The following is a 20,159-nucleotide window of genomic DNA, read 5'->3' on the forward strand; positions in this document are numbered from 1 at the left end:
TTACATCTGAGGCGTTTAAAGACTCCATTTGTCCATTATTTATTTCTAAAGAAACACGAAAATGTATAAAAGGCTCCATTACCTTGTATCTTATGTTATGGCCCAGTAGAAGCAGTTTTTGTAAAAATAGGCTAACGATTGCGTCATAACCACGCAACTCTCTGTCGCACAGTAGAGAGATTACCGTATGGACAGGAGGAGAAGCTCACGGGCAATCGCGGGGACGTGGAGGCAAAATGACAAAGTAATTAATCAGAATACTTAGCAAAAGTTGCTCCTGCTCCTAGCTCATGGACACCTTCTACTCACGCTCTTCGTCTCTGCAAGTTTCGGAAGGGAATGATTCAGATTTCCCTTGGCACAGCTACTAGAAGACAGACAGTTTGCTCACGTGACATCTACGTGGTCAAGCTCAGTTTGAGTCTGCGCAGTACGCTCGGCCATCAGGAAGTGAGTGCTTTTAATTGACTTCACTTTTCTCCGTTGAATCCAATGGGGTCGCTGTGTCCATTTCTTATACTGTCTATGATTATAAAGTACCGTGCAGTATAGCCTTTCAAATTTGCCGGAGAAAGTGACAAGCGCCTCTCACTGATCTCCTTGTCCGTTTCAGCTGGTTTCAGTCACATGACGCTGGCTCTGAACGAAAACGCGTTGTGGAAACGCATTGAGGTATGCTATGCTTTTTGTCCCTATCTGCTATTATAGTTTTTCAAGATGGCGGAACGGCATGGAAGCCTCCATGGACTTACCCATCCCATGTAAATAAATATAAGAAATTCTTCGCTTACGAGGATAAGTCAGATCATTGGCAGAGGTAATTGTACACCAATGAGGACATATTTATGAATAAAGACACTGATTTTAGCTAATACAATACTTAAAAAAAAACTACAGTGTACCTTTAACAGATTGAAACTTGCTGATGATGCTGATTTATCTGAAGACTTATATAAACATGTTAAAATACACACAAAATTATTCTGTATCTGTTTGTAATCAATACTGAGGAAATCAACATAAATCTTTTTTATTTAAATAGTGAAAAATGTTCATTGAGTGCATCTAGGTTCCCATCATGGATTTAGGAACCTCTCATGAGGGGAAACAAAACCACAAGTAGATTAAGTACATCCATAATACTGTACTATCCACCAGAGGGCATCAGGTAACCTTATTGAAAGGGGGTATCTTATTGGTTTTTTAAAGAATGCAGATTTGTTCTCAACATGACTCATCTGGGTCAAATCAAAACATTCTCAGAGTTGAAATCTCACATGGAAAAAAGATTTTGTCATAGATAATAGCCTACATTTCATCAGTTCTAAATGCTCTTAGAATGTTCTTCGAGTTTTTAGAGCAGAACCAAGCTAAAAATAGAAAGATTAATTGAGACTTTCTGGAAAATCTAGGAAAAACTGACTTTTAAGTCCAAAAGCAAAGTGCATGAAAACCAAACACACAGATCCACTGAAATTTTGCAATGTCAATTTAAAGGAAAAGTTCACCCAAAATTTTAATTCTATCATCATTTACTCACCCTCAAGTTGGTTCAAATCTGTATGAGTTACTTTGTTCTATTGAACACAAAAGAAGATATTTTGAAGAATGTTGGTAACCATAAAGTTGTTGGTCCCCATTGACTTACATTTATGAAAAAAATAAATAATAATACTATGGAAGTCAATGGGGATCAGAAATGTGATTATGTTTTGGTTAGTTGTATTTTCATTCCTGTGTTTGTTTGGTTACCCACATTCTTTGAAGATACACTCCTGAACAAAATCTTAAGACCGGGGGAAACATTGCAAGTATTCGCATTTCGCGCTGGTGGATCATGGTTGTAAGTACTGCTTCAAAATGCCAAAAGAAGAAACAGGAGCAAGAGACAAAAAATAGAGAGTAGGCAATTTATTGAAAACTGCATTTAAACTCAAACATGCTGTTCATCAACTGATCAAAAGTTTAAGACCATAGCCCAAAAATAAACCCACAACAGAACTAAAAGTGTCAAAAAAGGACTAGCCCCAGAGTTCTTGTTTATTACTTCAAACACTCGTTTCGGCATGCTTGATGCGACTGTTTCCAGGAGGCTGGTGGGAACGTTGCTCCATGTGGTGAAGATGGCTTCACGAAGGGCATCCACGGTCTGGAACTGACGTCTGTTTTTGTAAACTTCCCTTGCCATCCATCCCCAAATGTTCTCAATGGGATTTAGATCAGGGGAACACACAGGATGGTCCAAAAGTGTAACATTATTCTCCTGGAAGAAGTCCTTCGTCAGGCGGGCGTTGTGAACTGCAACGTTGTCCTGTTGAAAGACCCAGTCATTACCCCACAGACAAGGGCCCTCAGTCAAGAGGGATGCCCGCTGCAACATGTCCACATAGCCAGCCGCCATTTGACGCCCCTGCACAACCTGAAGCTCCATTTTCACATTGAAGAAAAAAGCACCCCAGATCATGATGGAGCCTCCTGTCCACTGTGCCGCGTAGAAAACATCTCAGGTGGGGTCTTCCTTAATGCCAGTAACGTTGAAAGCCATCAGGACCGTCCTGGTTAAATTTTTTCTCGTCAGAGAATAAAACTTTCTTCCACCTTCAATGTCCCATGTTTGGTGCTCCCTTGCAAATTCCAAACGGGCAAGTTTGTGGCGTGGGCGTCTTATGGTTATTGGGCAGCAGTCAGCATCAGTAAGGGCCTTAACTTGGGTCGAGGATTGACCTGTGTCTGCACAAACAACCCGTCGGATCCTCCGGCTCAGTGCAGGTGACATTTTTTTGGGTCTACCACTTGACTTTTTTGTCCCATAACTCTTAGCATCTTTTAAGAAATGTAAAATGACTCTCTTACTGCGTCCAACCTCAGCAGCAATGACGCGTTGCAAGAGCCCTTGCTTGTGCAGCTTAACAATCCTGCCATGTTCAAAGAGAGAAAGACTTTTTGCCTTTGCCATCAGGAGATCGTGACAGTAGGACTGCCTGAAGAACAATGACATGAAAGCCATATTTTTGTGCAGATTTGACCTTTTTACGGCTATGGTCTTAAACTTTTGATCAGCTGATGAACAGCCTGTTTGAGTTTAAATGCAGTTTTCAATAAATTGCCTATTCTATTTTTTTTTTTTTTCTCTCTAGCTCCTGTTTCTTCTTTTGGCATTTTGAAGCAGTACTTACAACCCGGTTATGATCCACCAGCGCGAAATGCAAATACTTGCAATGTTTCCCCCGGTCTTAAGATTTTGTTCAAGAGTTGTATGTTAATCGTAGATATGTTTGAACCCTTTGACAAGGTTTAAAACGCTTTGGGTAAGACCGATCAGATAAGTTTAATATATTAAGAGTTAATCACATTTTTTGTAAATATAGCTGGAAGTTTATTTATATAGACAAATATTGTGTGATGTTTATGCAAATGACATGGCGTAACATTCTCGGCTCTGGGAAAACCCTGAGGTGTCTCTCCAACCATTGACAAGATAAAATCACTCCAACAGAAACACACAGCCTAAAGCAATCCTGCTTGTCATATGAAAACGCTAGCAATGTACCACAAAATATTCCAGTTAATTCCAAGTGTTTGGTTACACATTCCATTTCTCGTTTAATTGAATTGCTGTTGGTTTGGTAGCTTTGAAAACCTACCTGGTTAAATTACCATCATTTAGGAAAGGAATCCAAACTAGCTGTTGTTCAGTCATAATAAAAGAATAGGTGCTGATTGATTTCCGTCAGGGAAATGGTGCTTTATGATTTCTGGGAAATCACAGTACTCCGGTGGAACCAGTCCTGTAGAGTTGTTTGATGAAGTGCAGCAGTTGCTTTTTTTGTTTGATCTTTTTTAAACGTGTACAGACAAACACATCACACACCCTATTTGGTTATGGTGGATTTATGTCATTTTTACAGTCCATTTGTCAGATTATTATTATTTATCACAACTAAGATTTTTCTGTCAGGGCCTGTGCACATGTGCTATGGTGTGATCCGGCATGCAAACACTATAACTGTTACTAAAAGAAACTCAAGATGTACAAACTCTTCCTCATTGGAACTGCAGGGAAATCTTCACTAAAATCTGTCAACATATCTCCACCTTTCCACAGTTTTTGATTCTATATGAGAGCTGTTTTTGTTCGCTGCTCCTAGGTTTTTATGTTTTCAGAATCAAGTTTTATTTATTTTTTGTTTTGTTTTTTTGCTAAGCTGGCACTTTAGTACTTTGATTTCTTGAGCTGATCCCAAGGTAATAAATAATGATGTGCACAATAAAACAATACTATAAATATAATAGCTAAACATGAGGGTATGACATCTGCAACAATGCATTAGCCTTTAAACTTTGTTTACAAATTGTTTCTCAATCACTTAGAAATTACAACCAGATAACATGACAGATCAACAGTGTAGGGGGAAGCCTGCCCCCTTGTGGCCAATGTACATCCACAATTCTAAGATTCTCATTGGACATATCAAGTCAAGTCACATTTATTTATATAGCGCTTTTTACAATACAGATTGTTTCAAATCAGCTTTACAGAGATAACAGGAAAATAATGCAAAATCTGTTGTTTCCAGAAGTAAATAGCGTCACAGTCCAGCTTAAGTAAGTTCAGTGATGTTTCATTTTTGTTTAAAAAAAAGTTATTAATTTAGTTCATTTATATATACAGTATATATATATACACACACACACACACACATATAAAAGTGTAAATGTAAAGTTAATTTCTTGTATAATAGTGTCAATGCAGGTAGATCAATATTATTGTTGAATATTAAATTAAATTTTAAATTTAATGTAAATTTAATGTCCCCAACTAAGCAAGTCAAGCCAATGGCAACAAAGGTGAAAAACGGCGACAGTGGCAAGGAAACAAAACTCCATCAGGTGGCAGAATGGAGAAAAAAAACCTTGGGAGAAACCAGGCTCAGTAGGGGGGGCAGTTCTCCTCAGGCCAACAAACTGTTAGGGGTTAACAGTTCAGAACGCAAGGACCAGATGTTTGAAAGAAGACCCGGAGTCAGAATTATAATAAATTGAAGAAAAGTTTTAGTTTGCAGTTTCATCAGCAGAAGTCAATTCAAGACTCATGGAGTCTGTAGGCCGCCCCGCTTACAGTTACAAAGATCACAGCAGTTATTCCCTACACCAAGGTCTAAGCTATGTCCTTGCTTCAGGTTGCAGTTTCTGATTGGCTAATAAATAGATAAACAAAGCAATTTTCCGGACCCTGAAGTTAGGCACGTCGTGACCTTCCAGGTTGCAGATTTGGGTTGCTGGACGCCAGCATGTCCTGAACAACAACTCAGTCAATCTCCAATAATGCCAGTGGTTCCTTAACCTGTAACCAAGAAGACGGTTGGTCGGGCTCTAACTATAAACAGGAAGTAATTCAACTCATTTGATATTTAGAAGGAAAAATATTGATTAATACCTTGATTATAATCACTCATTTAATGTTTAATACATTGTTTAATACATTGTAATACATGTTTAATACATTTAATACATTGAAGCAGCAGTGAATTCCAAGCTACCCCCTTCAGAACGAACAGTGTATGATTATGAAGGCAGCATTATAGGTCAGAAGTCAGATTGGTTTGGAACAATCAGAATATTATCCAGTTCCATCTGGTTTAAGATCGGAGTCATAACACCGGGATGGAGACAGGTTTGTTGAGGATCAGTGCCGATGGCTGTCGTATTGATGAGGCCTTTGATGAGAGTCTAGTTGACACAATCTCTGCTGACACTTCAGGGATGCGTTGTGGTCGTGTCTAGGCGCAGGTCCTCCGTCTGGTCTGGATACGGCCCGGATTCGGCTGACTACATCATGCGTTGTGGTCGTGTCTAGGCGCAGGTCCTCCGTCTGGTCTGGATACGGCCCGGATTCGGCTGACTACATCATGCGTTTTGGTCGTGTCTAGGCGCAGGCCCTCCGTCTGGTCTGGATACGGCCCGCATTCGGCTGACTACATCATGCGTTGTGGTCGTGTCTAGGCGCAGGTCCTCCGTCTGGTCTGGATACGGCCCGGATTCGGCTGACTACATCATGCGTTTTGGTCGTGTCTAGGCGCAGGCCCTCCGTCTGGTCTGGATACGGCCCGGATTCGGCTGACTACATCATGCGTTTTGGTCGTGTCTAGGCGCAGGCCCTCCGTCTGGTCTGGATACGGCCCGCATTCGGCTGACTACATCATGCGTTGTGGTCGTGTCTAGGCGCAGGTCCTCCGTCTGGTCTGGAAACGGCCCGGATTCGGCTGACTACATCATGCGTTTTGGTCGTGTCTAGGCGCAGGCCCTCCGTCTGGTCTGGATACGGCCCGGATTCGGCTGACTACATCATGCGTTTTGGTCGTGTCTAGGCGCAGGTCCTCCGTCTGGTCTGGATACGGCCCGGATTCGGCTGACTACATCATGCGTTGTGGTCGTGTCTAGGCGCAGGTCCTCCGTCTGGTCTGGATACGGCCCGGATTCGGCTGACTACATCATGCGTTGTGGTCGTGTCTAGGCGCAGGCCCTCCGTCTGGTCTGGATACGGCCCGGATTCGGCTGACTACATCATGCGTTTTGGTCGTGTCTAGGCGCAGGCCCTCCGTCTGGTCTGGATACGGCCCGGATTCGGCTGACTACATCATGCGTTGTGGTCGTGTCTAGGCGCAGGTCCTCCGTCTGGTCTGGATATCAGAGGCATTCTACACAATATAAACAAATATCACACACACACACACACACACACACATTTCCGGGCAAACAACAACAACAACAACAATGAGCCAAGCCAAACATGGCAAAATATGTAGTAGTCTTTTAATGGTCTCAAGCATTTTAATCACAAATCACTGGTCAAGAAATTAGGGAGAATTGCACAAAAACTGTAGATAAAGTAACGTGGCACTTCCCCAACTTGCAGACAGCTTTTAACAAGTCATGAGTAGCCTAGTTGAAACATGTCTCCCAGTAAACTCTTTTGAGTTTAATGTGAGATCAAATATTCACTATAGGGTTCAAATCTGGACTCTGACCAGGCCAAAACATGAGCCTGATGGACTTGTTCTCAAGCCATATCTTGGTTGTCTTTGCAGTTTGGGCAGGAGAATTGTCTCGTTGAAAAATAACATCTAATCATTCCTCATTAGATAACAAATTGTTCATTTCTGGGAAGTAGGCCATTCAGCAATATTCTCCTGTACTCCAAAGCATTAAATGACTTTTCACAGTGAAGTACACCAATACCAGCAGCGTAAAAGGCTCCCCACACAATGACACCTCTTCCTCTGCTTCACTGTGGTAGAGATGCATTTATTATATTTCGCAGCAGATTTGTATATTTATATTACTGAATCCTGGATTCAACTTTTTACAGAATGAAGCCAACAATTCTTGTTTTCCCCTCTAAATTATGTCAACAAGAAAATGCATGATTCACTGATGCACATTCTTCTTCTTAAAATAAATGTTTTGTCTTCATGTTTTTGTTTTTTCCTCCTCTGACACTACTTCCTTTTTCACAAATTGCTTTCACTTTTTTATTCCCTTCAATCACCTGACTCTGTTAACGTGTGAAACACTCTCTTGTCATGGTTCAATCCATTTCCGATGGATGAAATCAACCCCTACATTTTTTCCCCTTCAATGAATTTCTTTTTCACTTGTTGTTAAGAAAATGTTAAGAAGTAAATTTGCTTGCGTAGAATATTTATGTTGACTTCATATGTTGAAATTTGAATGTACTATGTAGACAGTCATGTTTGAGATACAAAAGAAGTGTGTGTGTATGCAAGAAGGAAGTGTTGGTTTAAGCATTCAAGAGCTATATATCTTGCTCTCTTTCTGTCTTTCAGGTTTTTTTATTTGTTTGTTTTTATTATAAGTGCACACAACACAAAGAAAGTTTTGTTCTTTTGTTTCTGAATAATGAACCTGAAAGTGAGAGCTGATGCCAAGGCATGCAAAAGGATACTTTGGCCAGCGTTTCCAATCATCACAATGGTTGAACCATGTATAATGTTGCTATACATGTAAATTGGCTTCTGATGAAAGACTGGCTGCTGATGGTTGGATGCCAAAAGAATCTTAAGTGTCGTTGAGGAGGAAATAATATTTTGTCCTATCAACTTCCTGTACCAGCAATAAAACAATAGATTTTATTGGCTTAGTCTTGGTGGACTAGATCTGCTACGTTGCTGCTGCATGAGTGAAGGCTACTGCCAAAACATGCACATTAATAAGGTGAATAGGATTATGTTTTGGTTGTATTTGCATTCCTGTGGTTGTTTCTTGTGCTTCAGTTCAATTTAGCCTTGATTGTTTCCAAATTAGTCTACAGATTATGTTTAGTTGTTAATCATTATGTTTCCCTGTGTATTTACACTCCCTGTTCCATTCAGTTCATTGTCAGTTCTCTTCTGTGATTTAAGTGTTTATGTTTGGATTTACATTAACCTTGTGTATATATTCTCTTTAGTAATAATGAAGCTTTAGTTGGAAGTTTTGCATTATGCTTTTATTATCAACCACGACATGACAAATGCGAGCTGGTGAGACGAAAGTGGGGAGAACCGCCAGATCTAGGCAGGTGGTGCTGGGGAAGGCTAGGAGTTGAATCGGTTGGGGACAGAAAAGGGGTAACTAAATGTAATCAGTCATGTTAAAATGTCTCTTCTAAAAATCTTTTATTGGGAAAATTAAACAACAGGGACTCATCTCAAGATCACTCATTTAACAGTAAATCTATTACCAAAATTATGAAAAATAATCAGTCAATAGAATAGAAAATTATTGAAAATATTCAAATCAGGAATATCAGAATGCATAGTTCGTGCATGAAAAATGTCTGTCAAAACCAACATGTTAAACAATCCTGAATGCATAGTTTGTGCATAAAAAATATCTGTCAAAACCAACATGTTAAACAATCCTGAATGCATAGTTTGTGCATAAAAAATGTCTGTCAAAACCAACATGTTAAACAATGTTCACTAACCCGACAAAGTTTTTTCAATAGGACTGGTGTTTATTCTCTTTAGCATGCAGTGTGAAGTATTTCACTCAGTTCCCTGATCATTCCAATTCAATTTCAGCAAGTGAAGAACACATTTTATTCACTTGTGTTATGTATTATCTGACAGACAGCATGTTGAAGCCGCTCACCGCCATTTTCACCCTCACATCTAGTCAAAACATCAGTTAGTGTATTGTGCACATTATTTTTTGACAGACATCAATGTAGTGATATTCAAATGAGGTGGATTTGAAAACCGATGGATCATAAGGTAATAATTGTAAGAAAAATGTGATTCATGAGTGTATGTCGATGTTTTTATTTCTAATATTCCAACCACAGCCAGCCTAAGTTTTTGACAGACGTGATAACGTGCTTGAGGGGTGAACTATGTTTGATTTTTATGATTTTATTCTATGTCAGAAGTTTTTACACCATATTTTGTAGAATTAAAACACTTTAAACACAAATGTCCAAAAAATCACTGAACAGCATTAATAAAGCCCCAGTCTTACAGATCATTAACTAAAAAAAAAGTTGTTTTAGGGTTTAGTTACCCTTTAAATTACATGTTATTCAAAGACTGACATGTTTGGCTTGTAAAAAATCAACATCTTCTTCTGTGTGCATGGGCGTAGCCACGGGTGTGCCAGGGTGTGCCGGCCACCCACAGTGGCAAATGGCACACCTAAAAATAGATGCAGAATTCTTTTTTAAAGTCTTAATAAAAATGTTTTTCAAAAATATTGTTGTTTTCTTACAATATTTGTACATTTAAAATGTAATTAAATTTTTAATATGTATAACATATGATATGATACAGTTAAGCAACATCACACGACCTCGAGTGCTGAATAACATCACGATTAAAAATGGGACACTGATTTCATATGACAGTTCAATAAACAAGTAATTCATATTAAGTCACTTATATTTTAGACATAATATTGACTGTTTTTGTTCTATTTGTGCAGCGAAAATAGTTCCAAACAAAGATCAGAACCACAGCGCATCTCACCGGAACACATAACCGCATTACTGAACGATTCAGCGCTTTGAACGAATCATTTGAATAAATGACTCAATAACTCACTAATTAAGACGGTCACCTGTCGCCCCCTACTGGTGGTTTAGTTTTGTGTTTTAAAGTAGGTTTTCATTCTTTCCAATATTTAATATTTGTATATTAAAAAAAATTATTTAAAACAATCTCATAACATTATTTAATTCAGTTGTATTTTTTCAGTGTAAATTAATTAATTTGATTGGTAACAGCCATATAGAGTCTTATAATTCCAATTGAATTTATTGATCAAATTTAAGAATTGAAATGAAAGATGAAGCATAGATTTAAAACGATTAGGGGAAAATGCTCTTTATAAAGGTTAAAATATCATAAATATGCGGATGTAAATTGCTTCAGAATAAATTATTTTTACAACATACAAAAAAAATCACATTTCTTTCTGGACAAGTGAATGACCGATTTACTTGTTCAAAGGACAAGCACATGAAGAGGCTTAATGTTTAGCCCTGAGTATTATGGTTATGTGGCGAGCCTGAGTATAGTTTTACACATTAGCCCAGTCTATTCTGTAAAGTTAGTGATATCCCAGGTCGTTTTTTTGTTTGTTTTTTTGTGCACATAAATCTAACAATAAATGTGGCACACACAGTTTTTCTTATGCACACGCAGACACACTTTTCTGGCTACACTAGTGTGTGTAAGGTATGTGATGTATTCAGTATTGTATAATCACAATGGATGTCTTTGTTTCAGTTTTCTGAAAATGCAGACGATCTTTTACTGGAACAAAATATGTCTTCCTGTTTTATTCTGCCATGGAATTGCCATAGTAATATAGGTAGGCTACAGAGGAAAAGGCACATTTTCCTGTTTTTGATTAAGAGGATGTGGTTTCTGTGTATGTATGGCTGTGTATGGTTTGTGGTTTTAATCTATGATCCCACATCTGCTCCACAGCTTCTGCTGTGGCCATGCACTCCAAAACACAACATAAACACAGTTTTGCTCGGCCTGACAAGCACATGTACATGATGACATGCGTGAATTTAAAATATAAAATCAGATCATTTCATATTTAAACAAATAATTTAGTAAACTTGTAAAATATAGAGATAAAGAGAGTAAAATGTGTAGTTATAAAAAAAAATTCTGAAACTAATTTCCCCCTAGATGGGGCCATTTCTGTAAAGTAAATATGTAAGAGGTTCCTGATTCTCTTTTTTTTTTTTTTTTTTTGGTTAGGTTGAGTTACAAGAAACTAACCAAAGTGAAAGGGAAATAGAGAGAGAGAGAGAGAGAGAGAGAGAGAGAGAGATGACAGCAAAAACAGCTGTAAATCACATCAAATAATTTATCTTTATTAATAAAATGCAATCCAGAAGTTTCAGGTGAAATGCATTTTTCTGCATAGCAGAATGACATTGTTATACAATACATACTATAGATTATAGTCTACATATTGTATATATGTACCCCTATAAAATCATTAAATGTTCATACTGATATCGACATCGTGTCATGTGGTCAGTGGTTTACATTCATACATAAAGACAAACAATACAGTAATAAAAGTAACTACGTTGTCAAATCATTCATTTAACACAAATACAAACTGACCCAGTACCAGCGTGAATGTCTTAAAACAGTCGAAGGCCAAAGGTGGAGTTGTGCTGAACTGAATTATGTTAAATAAAACATTTTGTAGTGCTTTTTTATCAGAGAATATTCTAAACGATCACTACACACATAAATAGTAAATACATGTTCTAGTTGGGTCAATGAAGAGCACAGTACTCTATGAAATGATTGTGCTATGTTAAAAGAGCCAACATCTGTAACTTAATCTTCAAATAAACAACACACATTTCATATACTAAAAGGGTACAGCCACAGAAATTCTTTAAGTTTTTTGCTCACAGGCAGTTGGTGAATACTATCTTTCCCATAACTCTGTACCACAGCTCTTCTTGCCAGCTCTTGTAGGCTCTGCGCCGCATCTCCACGATACGGCATACTCAGACTCTTTTTGGGGGACGCAATATAGTATCCAAGCAGCTGGAAAAGGCAAGAGAAAGTATGTTTACTCCCTGCTAAACTGAATCCTCCTCCTTTTAGGAGCACCCGCACGCTGGTCGGGCCCTCAGGAGCCCGATAGCTGAGAGTGAAGAAAACATTTGCCTGCATGCTGTCCCGGATCAGGAACGTCCCCATAGGGAGTTTGGCCAGTTGTGCATGAGCTTCATCTGCTTCCATGGGACCCCAGTAAAATCCACTGTTTTTCAAGTAATCCACAGCCTGTGTGATGAGGTCACATTCTTGCTGGTGCCGAAAGGGCTGAAAGTGTGTTGGGGGGTCGGAACAGGGTTTAGGGGGCTCGGCCGGCTTGGATGGGCCCTGTGGCGCAACTGTATGGTCAGAGTCATTGTGCTGGACCATTCTGAATCGGGGCCCACTCATACCATTCCTCCATGGTCCCAAAGCATAGATGAATGATTCTGCAGCCTGCGCAAATTAACAAAGAGTTCAAACATCAAGAGGTGGGAAGAGCTCATGTCCGGACACATTCGAGATAAGCCTGTGAGTGTGCAAGTACGTGTGGTGGATTTTAAGCTCAGCTTTAACCAAAGATTGGCTTTAACCCTTTTTTAAATTTTACAGTTAGTTTTTTTCTGAATTTTTTACTTTATCAAAATGGTTCAAAACTGAACACACACACACACACACACAAAAAATCATGGATATGATTTGAATAGCTTAAATTGTCCTGGAAAAAAAAAGAGTCACACTTGTACTGGAAACTAATGGGAAGCGAATTTCATCGGGAAGCGACTGCGCTCCAAACAAAATCTTACTGAAAGCTCCTTTGAGTAATCAACCTCAAATTTGGAACACAACTTGTTTAGATTTATTCATATTTTGGAAAATTATATATTCATATAAAATTTTTAAATAGTATTATATGGATTTTTCATAATAATAAACTTAAACTTAAAAAGTTGAAAAAAAAAAGTTGGTTCAAGTTGGAAAATTTAATTTCCAGGTCTATGCAAAAAAAAGAAAAAAAGATTATCAGGTAATAAATGGATCATAATTATTACATAAATATAATTTGGTACCATAAAAATACCCTAGAAATTTGAAATAGTAAATAAAAAACATTATTGAACAAAAATATAGTACTTTTTTTCACTGAAAAAAAAAAAAGATCTGTCATTTTTGACTGCCGAGCAGCACCAGAGGAAACAGTTCTTGGAAACAGAAATCAAAAACAATTTGACTATTTATATGCACATGATGCTTGAGACAAAAAATTATAATAATATAAAGAATTTTTTGTTTTAAAAATCTTTTTAATATAGGCTATACTTTTGTTTTGTGAGCCAAATCAAAGTCAGCGTGGCGTAACCAACAAACTAGGTGCCAAGTGATTGTTGTGATAAAAATACCATAAAACAGAAAAGCAGACCTCTCATGACTGTGTATCAAATAACTTTTTGACGTAGTTTTTTTTAAAGGCACATTTTGTTCAGGTCAAATGGGGTAACCCTTAGAATGTAATTTTGATATAATTTTTAATTAGCCTTTTAATTAACCTATTTTATACACTGATGATTACGGTACCCAAAGTGAAAGTATATTTTAGTACTTTTACTTTAGGCAATGGTGACACCACATTTGTAAATCAAAAACCAGTAGAAAATGGTAGGCTACAAACATTTTAAGAAAAATGTATGATGAACGATGCCATTTAGAATAACTTTAGTTTAGATTTTAAACTGTTTCTCGAAAACGTTGTTTTATTTATATTTCCCTCACCTAATATACTATCAAAACAATATTCACACAATATCAATACATTTTATTTTTAAAGCATATTTTAAAAATCATAATTTTTTTTCTGTGTAGTTTTCTTTGGTCGGCTACATAATTCTTTGAATATCTTGATGTTATAGCTTCTTTACAGACTGGTTGTAACCGTTAGCAGAGGAAAAGTGAAGCCCCTGCCTTTATCTGAAATACGAGTAGCCTACAGACTATGTTTTCTCGAAAGAACTTCCAAATGAAATGTAAACGTTTCTCCAGTAAAACAGGCAAAACGAATTTTCGATTATCTGTCACGTATAGGCATACGTGTTTCAGAATAACCTTTAAGTTACATTTCTAATGCAAATGTTTTCATAAAACGGTGTCTAATAGCCTACATGGAGAACGTCACTGTGAAATTAAAGGTGAAAGAAACACCTCCATGCTGTCCGGTCTCGGATATAAAACCACTAGCCAACTTACCGCAAATGCAGTTTGATGTTGACTAACCCAGACTTCTCCAGAACTGTGTAAAGATTTCCTGCGATGCTACATTTTTAGTTGTTACCCGATTCAGGCTGACCATTACAAAAGAATATATCGAAAGCGAAAGTTTCACAGAATTTTAAAAAAGGCGGTCTCGCCTGTGGCACATCAGTGACTGATAGATGACAATTATTCCTAGAACTGTTTGGATGAAGGACACGTGTCTTAATGTATCCAAACGTATCTTATTTGCATCACTCTCTGGACTCCTAGATGTAGGAATGCGGTGGGATTTTGGCAGCACTCTCTTTCAATGCCTTCAAAATGGCGAAGATCGTGGCGATTTAACCAAATATGCACATAAAAAGCCTGATAAAAGCAAACAATTGCAGAATAATCACTGACTGAAATGAGTCTATAATTGCTAATTAGTTATTTTGCCTGTTAAGTGTGCACTTTTGTTTCACTTTCACTTTGGACGCTCTGGTTTACTTTAAATCACGTGATCTTCTCCAACTCATCTCGCCTTTGACAGGTTAAGGGTTACAAAGTATCATGTCTTATCCATGGCTTACTTTTATTGTTTAAGACTGTAACCCTGTGAATTACATATGACAGATAAATATGAGCCACACATTTACGAAATGCAATGTTATTTTCCATAGACTCTGCAGAAATTACACTATAAATAAACTAAAAGAACACAGATCATCCTTTAGTGCAAATGCAAGTCAATATTATAGCCTATAGCATCTAAGATTTAGATTTTTTTTAACCTAAATACTCATTTAATTGTGAAGTAAAACGTAAAGTATTAAAGTGTTTTTTCGTTTTTCGCACTGTAAACTGAGCAGCATTCACTGGTAAATGGATACATACATACACTTTTGACTGTAAACAGATGCTGTACTCTGTAGATGTCTTTAAGATTACTTCTGACTCTTTAATCAGACCATCTCTAAAAACATCTGTTAAATATATCCCTGACAGGCAAGGCAGAATTTAAGAGATCCCTGGAACAATTCATCATACATTAGGTTCAGGGCATCAGAAACATCAGAAAACCCTCCCAAATCCATTCCCGGTATTAAAATATCTTTAACAAGTATGTGTTTGCTTAAAACATAATTAAGCATTCATTATATTTTCATTTATATATTTTTCATGTTTTGTTTGCTAATAAAAAAAATAAAAAAAATAAAAATAATACCTTGCACTGTACTGCAGATGAGTCCAAACATAAATTTCCACTTGAAGCAGTTTTACCTTTGAAATGAGCCCCAAATTTGTTTGCCCCAAACTTATGCCACTGACATCAACTGCCTGATGCACCACAGCACCTGAATATTCACAAATTACTACGCCAGGTTACTACTGCAACCCCCTCCCCCTCCCCCCCCTCCTCCCTATTCAGGTGTGCTTTCATTTCAGTTTCATTTTAGCACTTTAACTATCTCTTCATGTTTAACTGTTTGAAAATTACTGGATGCAAATTAAATAGTATACCCTGTCTAAAAGAGGAAAACAATCATATGGCAGAAATTTGGATTGTTAAAGGAAAGGGGTCGTTTTTCAGTCATGAGTTGATTGGCATAATAATGGAATATTGTAGGCTAATGAAATCGTTAGGATTTAAATTAAGCTTCACTTTCAGAATGATGCACGACCATTATTAACTTGAAACAAAAAGCAGAAAAAAGATATATTACAACAGCAGTTATTTCTGAAATAAGTTCTGAACATTTCATTTTACAGGAAAACGTCCCCCATCTGCGCTCCTAGTTTCACTAACCTAAAATCAACAGCTGTAAAATAACCACCAAATTTGGCTGTTGAACAGATAAAGCAAAGCGCTTCCAAGAAATGTACTTGACAATAAGCTTACACTGCACTCTACTGGCAAATGACTAATGGGTTAAAACATTGCAACTTTAATCATTTTTTTAAAACGATGATAAAGAAAGAAAACATCTGGCCGGTGACATGTAGAGAAACATAAGCTTCGTTAACCACAGTCCTCCCATATAATGATCATAAATATTTTATTGTATTTTTAACCCCCCCAGACTTTCCATTTTAGTTTATGAGGAGGCAGACGCTGTTTCATGTTCCTCCTTCCTGCTGCTGCGTCTCAGCATGTAGGCAGCAGCTGTGAGTGCGAGAATACCATATGTGGCAAGAACAAACTGGAAAAGGGAATAAGTGGGAGAAAAAAAATGACACAATGAGAAAGTGGTGACGTGAGCAGGAGTTGGTACTGATGTTACTGTTGTCTTTGATCAATCAACAATCTGACATGCTCTTACTGACGAGGCATATACTGTAATTCTTCAGTAATGAGAAACATGATCTTACGTTTCTGCGTCCTTGTATTGTGTAGCTGTTAAAATGTTTCCTCCATCCAGTCAGTTCTGTTGGGGTTGGTGCTTCAATCCCGAAGAGCTGTCTCTGTCATAAAAATACACAATACAAAATATCAAGATTTGACACTATGTCCAAAACATTTTTTTTAAATGACAAAAGGAGATCCCCACACACGCTTTTCCGTTCTCACTATGTACATCAAACAAACAAAAAATACATGAATTGGTAGGAGGTAATATCATACTTTTATGTATGCCATGGTAGGCTACTTAATAAGCATAATATGCATATGGCATTTTCATTATACTGTATTTAGTGTATTATTTAGATGTAGCCTAGGCCTATTTGTAAGCAACTCTTGATATAGGCTAATGGTAAAGACACTTTCTCATGTTTTTATGAAGGACTAGGGTATATATTTCATATCTTTATATTTATTTATATATTTATACTTTATATTGTATTGATTTGATATGACAGCATGCATGGCTGCGATATGTTGAACAATGAATTCTATTTTTTGTGTACCTTCACTTCGCTTATAAGATGACCAAAACTTGTCAGCGGAATCCGTGTCTTCACAGGGGATGTCGGCATGACTGTAGCAGAAAAAAATAATAATTCTAAAACGTGTACTCTTGAAATGTATATAAAACCTCTACTGTATCTACAAGGACACGCTTCGGTTGTTTACAGCTGCATTTAGTTCCGGACTTTTTAAATGGCATCTTAAGCATCCAATTAAACCTCCCCTAACGTAAACCAATGAGCCAATGGCTGCAGATCTGGAGGCGGGACTTAGATGTGGTTACACAAACTGGTTAAAGCGCCCGCGTTCGAATTTATGGTCAACTGTGTAAACTTACGTGCTAACCCAATGGTGCTAACCGAGGCCAGAGGAAGTTATCGAGCCAATGTGGTAATCCATTGGAATCTTTTTAACTGCTTTTATTTAACTTCCTCAAATGTGACTCCTACAAACTATAGTGACATAATGTCTCCTCTGGTAAAAATGTATTCCCCAAGGACACAATTAATTAATATTTTTTTATCTCAATTATTCTCCATTTCCCAGATCCAGAATATCCTTTGTTTAAGGTTTAGCCTGCAATATACTGTGGTGGTAAGGTAACTGACATCATTATCCCATATAGGTATGGTTCACCCAAAAATGAGAATTATGTCATCACTTGCTCACCGTCATGTTGTTACAAACCTGTATGGATTTCTTTCTTCTGTTGAACGCAAAAGATATTTTAAAGAATGCTGGTAACCAGACAGTTGATGGTAGCCAGTGACTTCCATAATAGGCCTATTTTTTCCTATGGAAGTCAATGGCCACCGTCAACTGTTTGATTACCAACATTCTTTAAAATATCCTCTTTTGTGTTCAACAGAACATAGAAACTCATATAGGTTGAACAACATGAGGGTGAGTAAATGATGACAGAATTTTCATTTTTGGGTGAACTATCCCTTTAATGATCCTTTGCATTTGGATGTTTACACATTTGTTCTGAGAAAATTAAAAACATTAGACACATGAATAAATTATTATTGATCATGTATGATTGGGGTTTTGTAAGTAATAAACTTAAGAGCATAACTCGCCCTGCACCATTTGTGCTGCAGACATACAAAAAAAAAATAAAAAAATAACTTGTTTCTTGTTGAGGCGAGAAGTAAGTTATTATCTTAGTAATCAGACTTTTTCGGTTTTGGCCTGGTAGCAGATAAAATCCTATAGATTTGCTTAGAAGCAAAGACGTTTCTAGAGACCAGATTATCATGATTTGATGCACACTTTTTATCATAAACTGCTTGCAAGGTTTCCTTTCTGACCCATTAGCGTAAAACAGGTCCAAAAGTTATACTTATAGCAAAATAAATGTTCTGCTTTCTTCTGTTTTATCATTCCAAGAGGGATGTGATACTTGTAGGAAAATAACTTAGCTATGTCCTCTGCATGCACTTCTCTTTTCAACTCAAAGGAGTCTGAATGTTTACACTAAACATGACATATTAATTTTGCCAGTGTACTGTATATCTAACATTGAAACAATACAGAAAGATTGTTGTGTTGCCAACAGTTCAAATCAACTGAAGCAAGAAGCCTTCATGTTTCCCAAATGAATTGAGGTAGATGTTTATGTCTGATATAGGCTTATGCCTCTTTTCACCTGTCACTTATAGTGACACAAGGGAGGAGTCCTCTTGAAATTTTAGATTGTCGTTTACCAGAGGAACAAAAAGGTCAAAAAGAGAAGGCTTTTTGACATTTAATATCCTGCAAGAGCAGATACAAAGAACTCATATTGTGATATTGCAATTTTTTATTTAAATGTGTAATATTATAAGCATGATGATCCCAGTATTTCACCACAGGACTCTTCTATTTTGTTTTATTTTGTTAGAAAATATCAAATACATGTATTTTATATTATATTATAAAATATAATATACACATATATAAAAGAAAGGGTCAAGCCCAAAAATGGCTTAAGCTTTTAATTATCTTAACCACAAATTATTGGTCAGGAAATTAAAAAAACAAAATGTGAGCAGATGCGCTATACTTAAAAAGTCATAGAATATGGGAAGTTGTGTGTGAAGAATCAAAATGAAACACGAGTTGCATGGTGATGCTCCAGAGCGGGGTGTTTGTAAATCTGTTGAGAAATAAAATAATAAATGCATCTCTACCGCAGTGACCCTTATGAAAAAGAATACAGTATAGGCTAAGTTAATTTAAAAAAAGTAAGTAGTTCAAGTCTATTTTATGTTAAAGTATACTAATATCAATGTACTAGTAGTAAACTTGTAATTATACTATTTCAATACTGCTTTGGACTAAATTGGCCCACTTTTTAGTATATAAATGGTTTTGTTTAAGTGTACTATAGTGGTACACTTTTACTTACAGTATAAACGTTTAGTAGAAGTTTAAGTGCACAACTAGTTCACATCTACATTTCTCATTTGTATTACTGCATCTGGGATGGGTAATCCAATGGGATTCAGAACGATGATCAAAACACAGAGTAGAGTCTATCAACACTCCCAAGGCTTCACAGTTGTTTCCTCTTCATGGGTCGACATTTCATTCGCCAACATTTGTCAGTTTTGCTGTTGAGTGTTTGATGATCGCATTTGTTTTACATTTGCGTAAGCAATCTTCTATCACTTGTTTCAGCTTCTTCTTCACCTGTGTTTGATCCGGAGATCCTGTACTGCGTAGCGCTGTATAACAGTGAAAACACCGAAAGCTGGAAAATTCAGTCAGTGGCGGGGAAAGAGTAAAGTGGATTTGAAGTAAATTCCTATGTACAATACCAGTGGACTATAGCCTACACAAGAATTCTCATACTCAGGATTAGGAAAATATCTGTTTTCTTTAAATCAGTATTTTCAAACAATGTAAGTTTATGTAAAACTATGTGAAAAAGTATTTAAAAGGCTACTCAATCAAAA

The 20,159-nt window shown here is 37.1% G+C and overlaps 2 protein-coding genes across 3 annotated transcripts; both read right to left on the reverse strand.

The window, feature by feature from the left end:
• Window positions 1–11,376: 11,376 nt before the first annotated feature.
• socs1b (suppressor of cytokine signaling 1b) lies at window positions 11,377–15,680 on the reverse strand. Of its 2 annotated transcripts, none has more exons than XM_082165563.1 (2): window positions 15,535–15,680; window positions 11,377–12,536 (listed from the first exon to the last, which is right to left on the reverse strand). In XM_082165563.1, the coding sequence occupies exon 2, from the start codon at window positions 12,489–12,491 to the stop codon at window positions 11,901–11,903; it is 591 nt and encodes a 196-aa protein (XP_082021689.1). In that variant the 5' UTR covers window positions 12,492–12,536; window positions 15,535–15,680; the 3' UTR covers window positions 11,377–11,900. The 2 variants fall into 2 exon arrangements, with proteins under 2 accessions (XP_082021689.1, XP_082021688.1); XM_082165562.1 differs by lacking the exon at window positions 15,535–15,680 and adding an exon at window positions 14,322–15,495.
• A 669-nt stretch (window positions 15,681–16,349) lies between these two features.
• Window positions 16,350–17,419, reverse strand: LOC309495739 (ATP synthase membrane subunit K, mitochondrial-like). The gene is made up of 3 exons (XM_082165564.1): window positions 17,217–17,419; window positions 16,680–16,772; window positions 16,350–16,510 (listed from the first exon to the last, which is right to left on the reverse strand). The coding sequence occupies exons 1-3, from the start codon at window positions 17,283–17,285 to the stop codon at window positions 16,406–16,408; spliced, it is 267 nt and encodes an 88-aa protein (XP_082021690.1). The 5' UTR covers window positions 17,286–17,419; the 3' UTR covers window positions 16,350–16,405.
• Between the last annotated feature and the right edge of the window lie 2,740 nt (window positions 17,420–20,159).

This window comes from Leuciscus leuciscus (assembly GCF_965113295.1).
Source record: "Leuciscus leuciscus genome assembly, chromosome: 3".
Lineage (NCBI taxonomy): Eukaryota > Metazoa > Chordata > Actinopteri > Cypriniformes > Leuciscidae > Leuciscus > Leuciscus leuciscus.

Bases quoted from the DNA above. Each gene is read 5' to 3' on its own strand.
- socs1b (XM_082165563.1), bottom strand. From the start codon at position 12,491: ATGAGTGGGCCCCGATTCAGAATGGTCCAGCACAATGACTCTGACCAT.
- LOC309495739 (XM_082165564.1), bottom strand. From the start codon at position 17,285: ATGCCGACATCCCCTGTGAAGACACGGATTCCGCTGACAAGTTTTGGT. The intron at 16,773-17,216 runs GTACACAAAAAA...TTTTTATGACAG, and splicing joins ATCTTATAAGCGAAGTGAAG to AGACAGCTCTTCGGGATTGA. The intron at 16,511-16,679 runs GTAAGATCATGT...TCCCTTTTCCAG, and splicing joins CAATACAAGGACGCAGAAAC to TTTGTTCTTGCCACATATGG.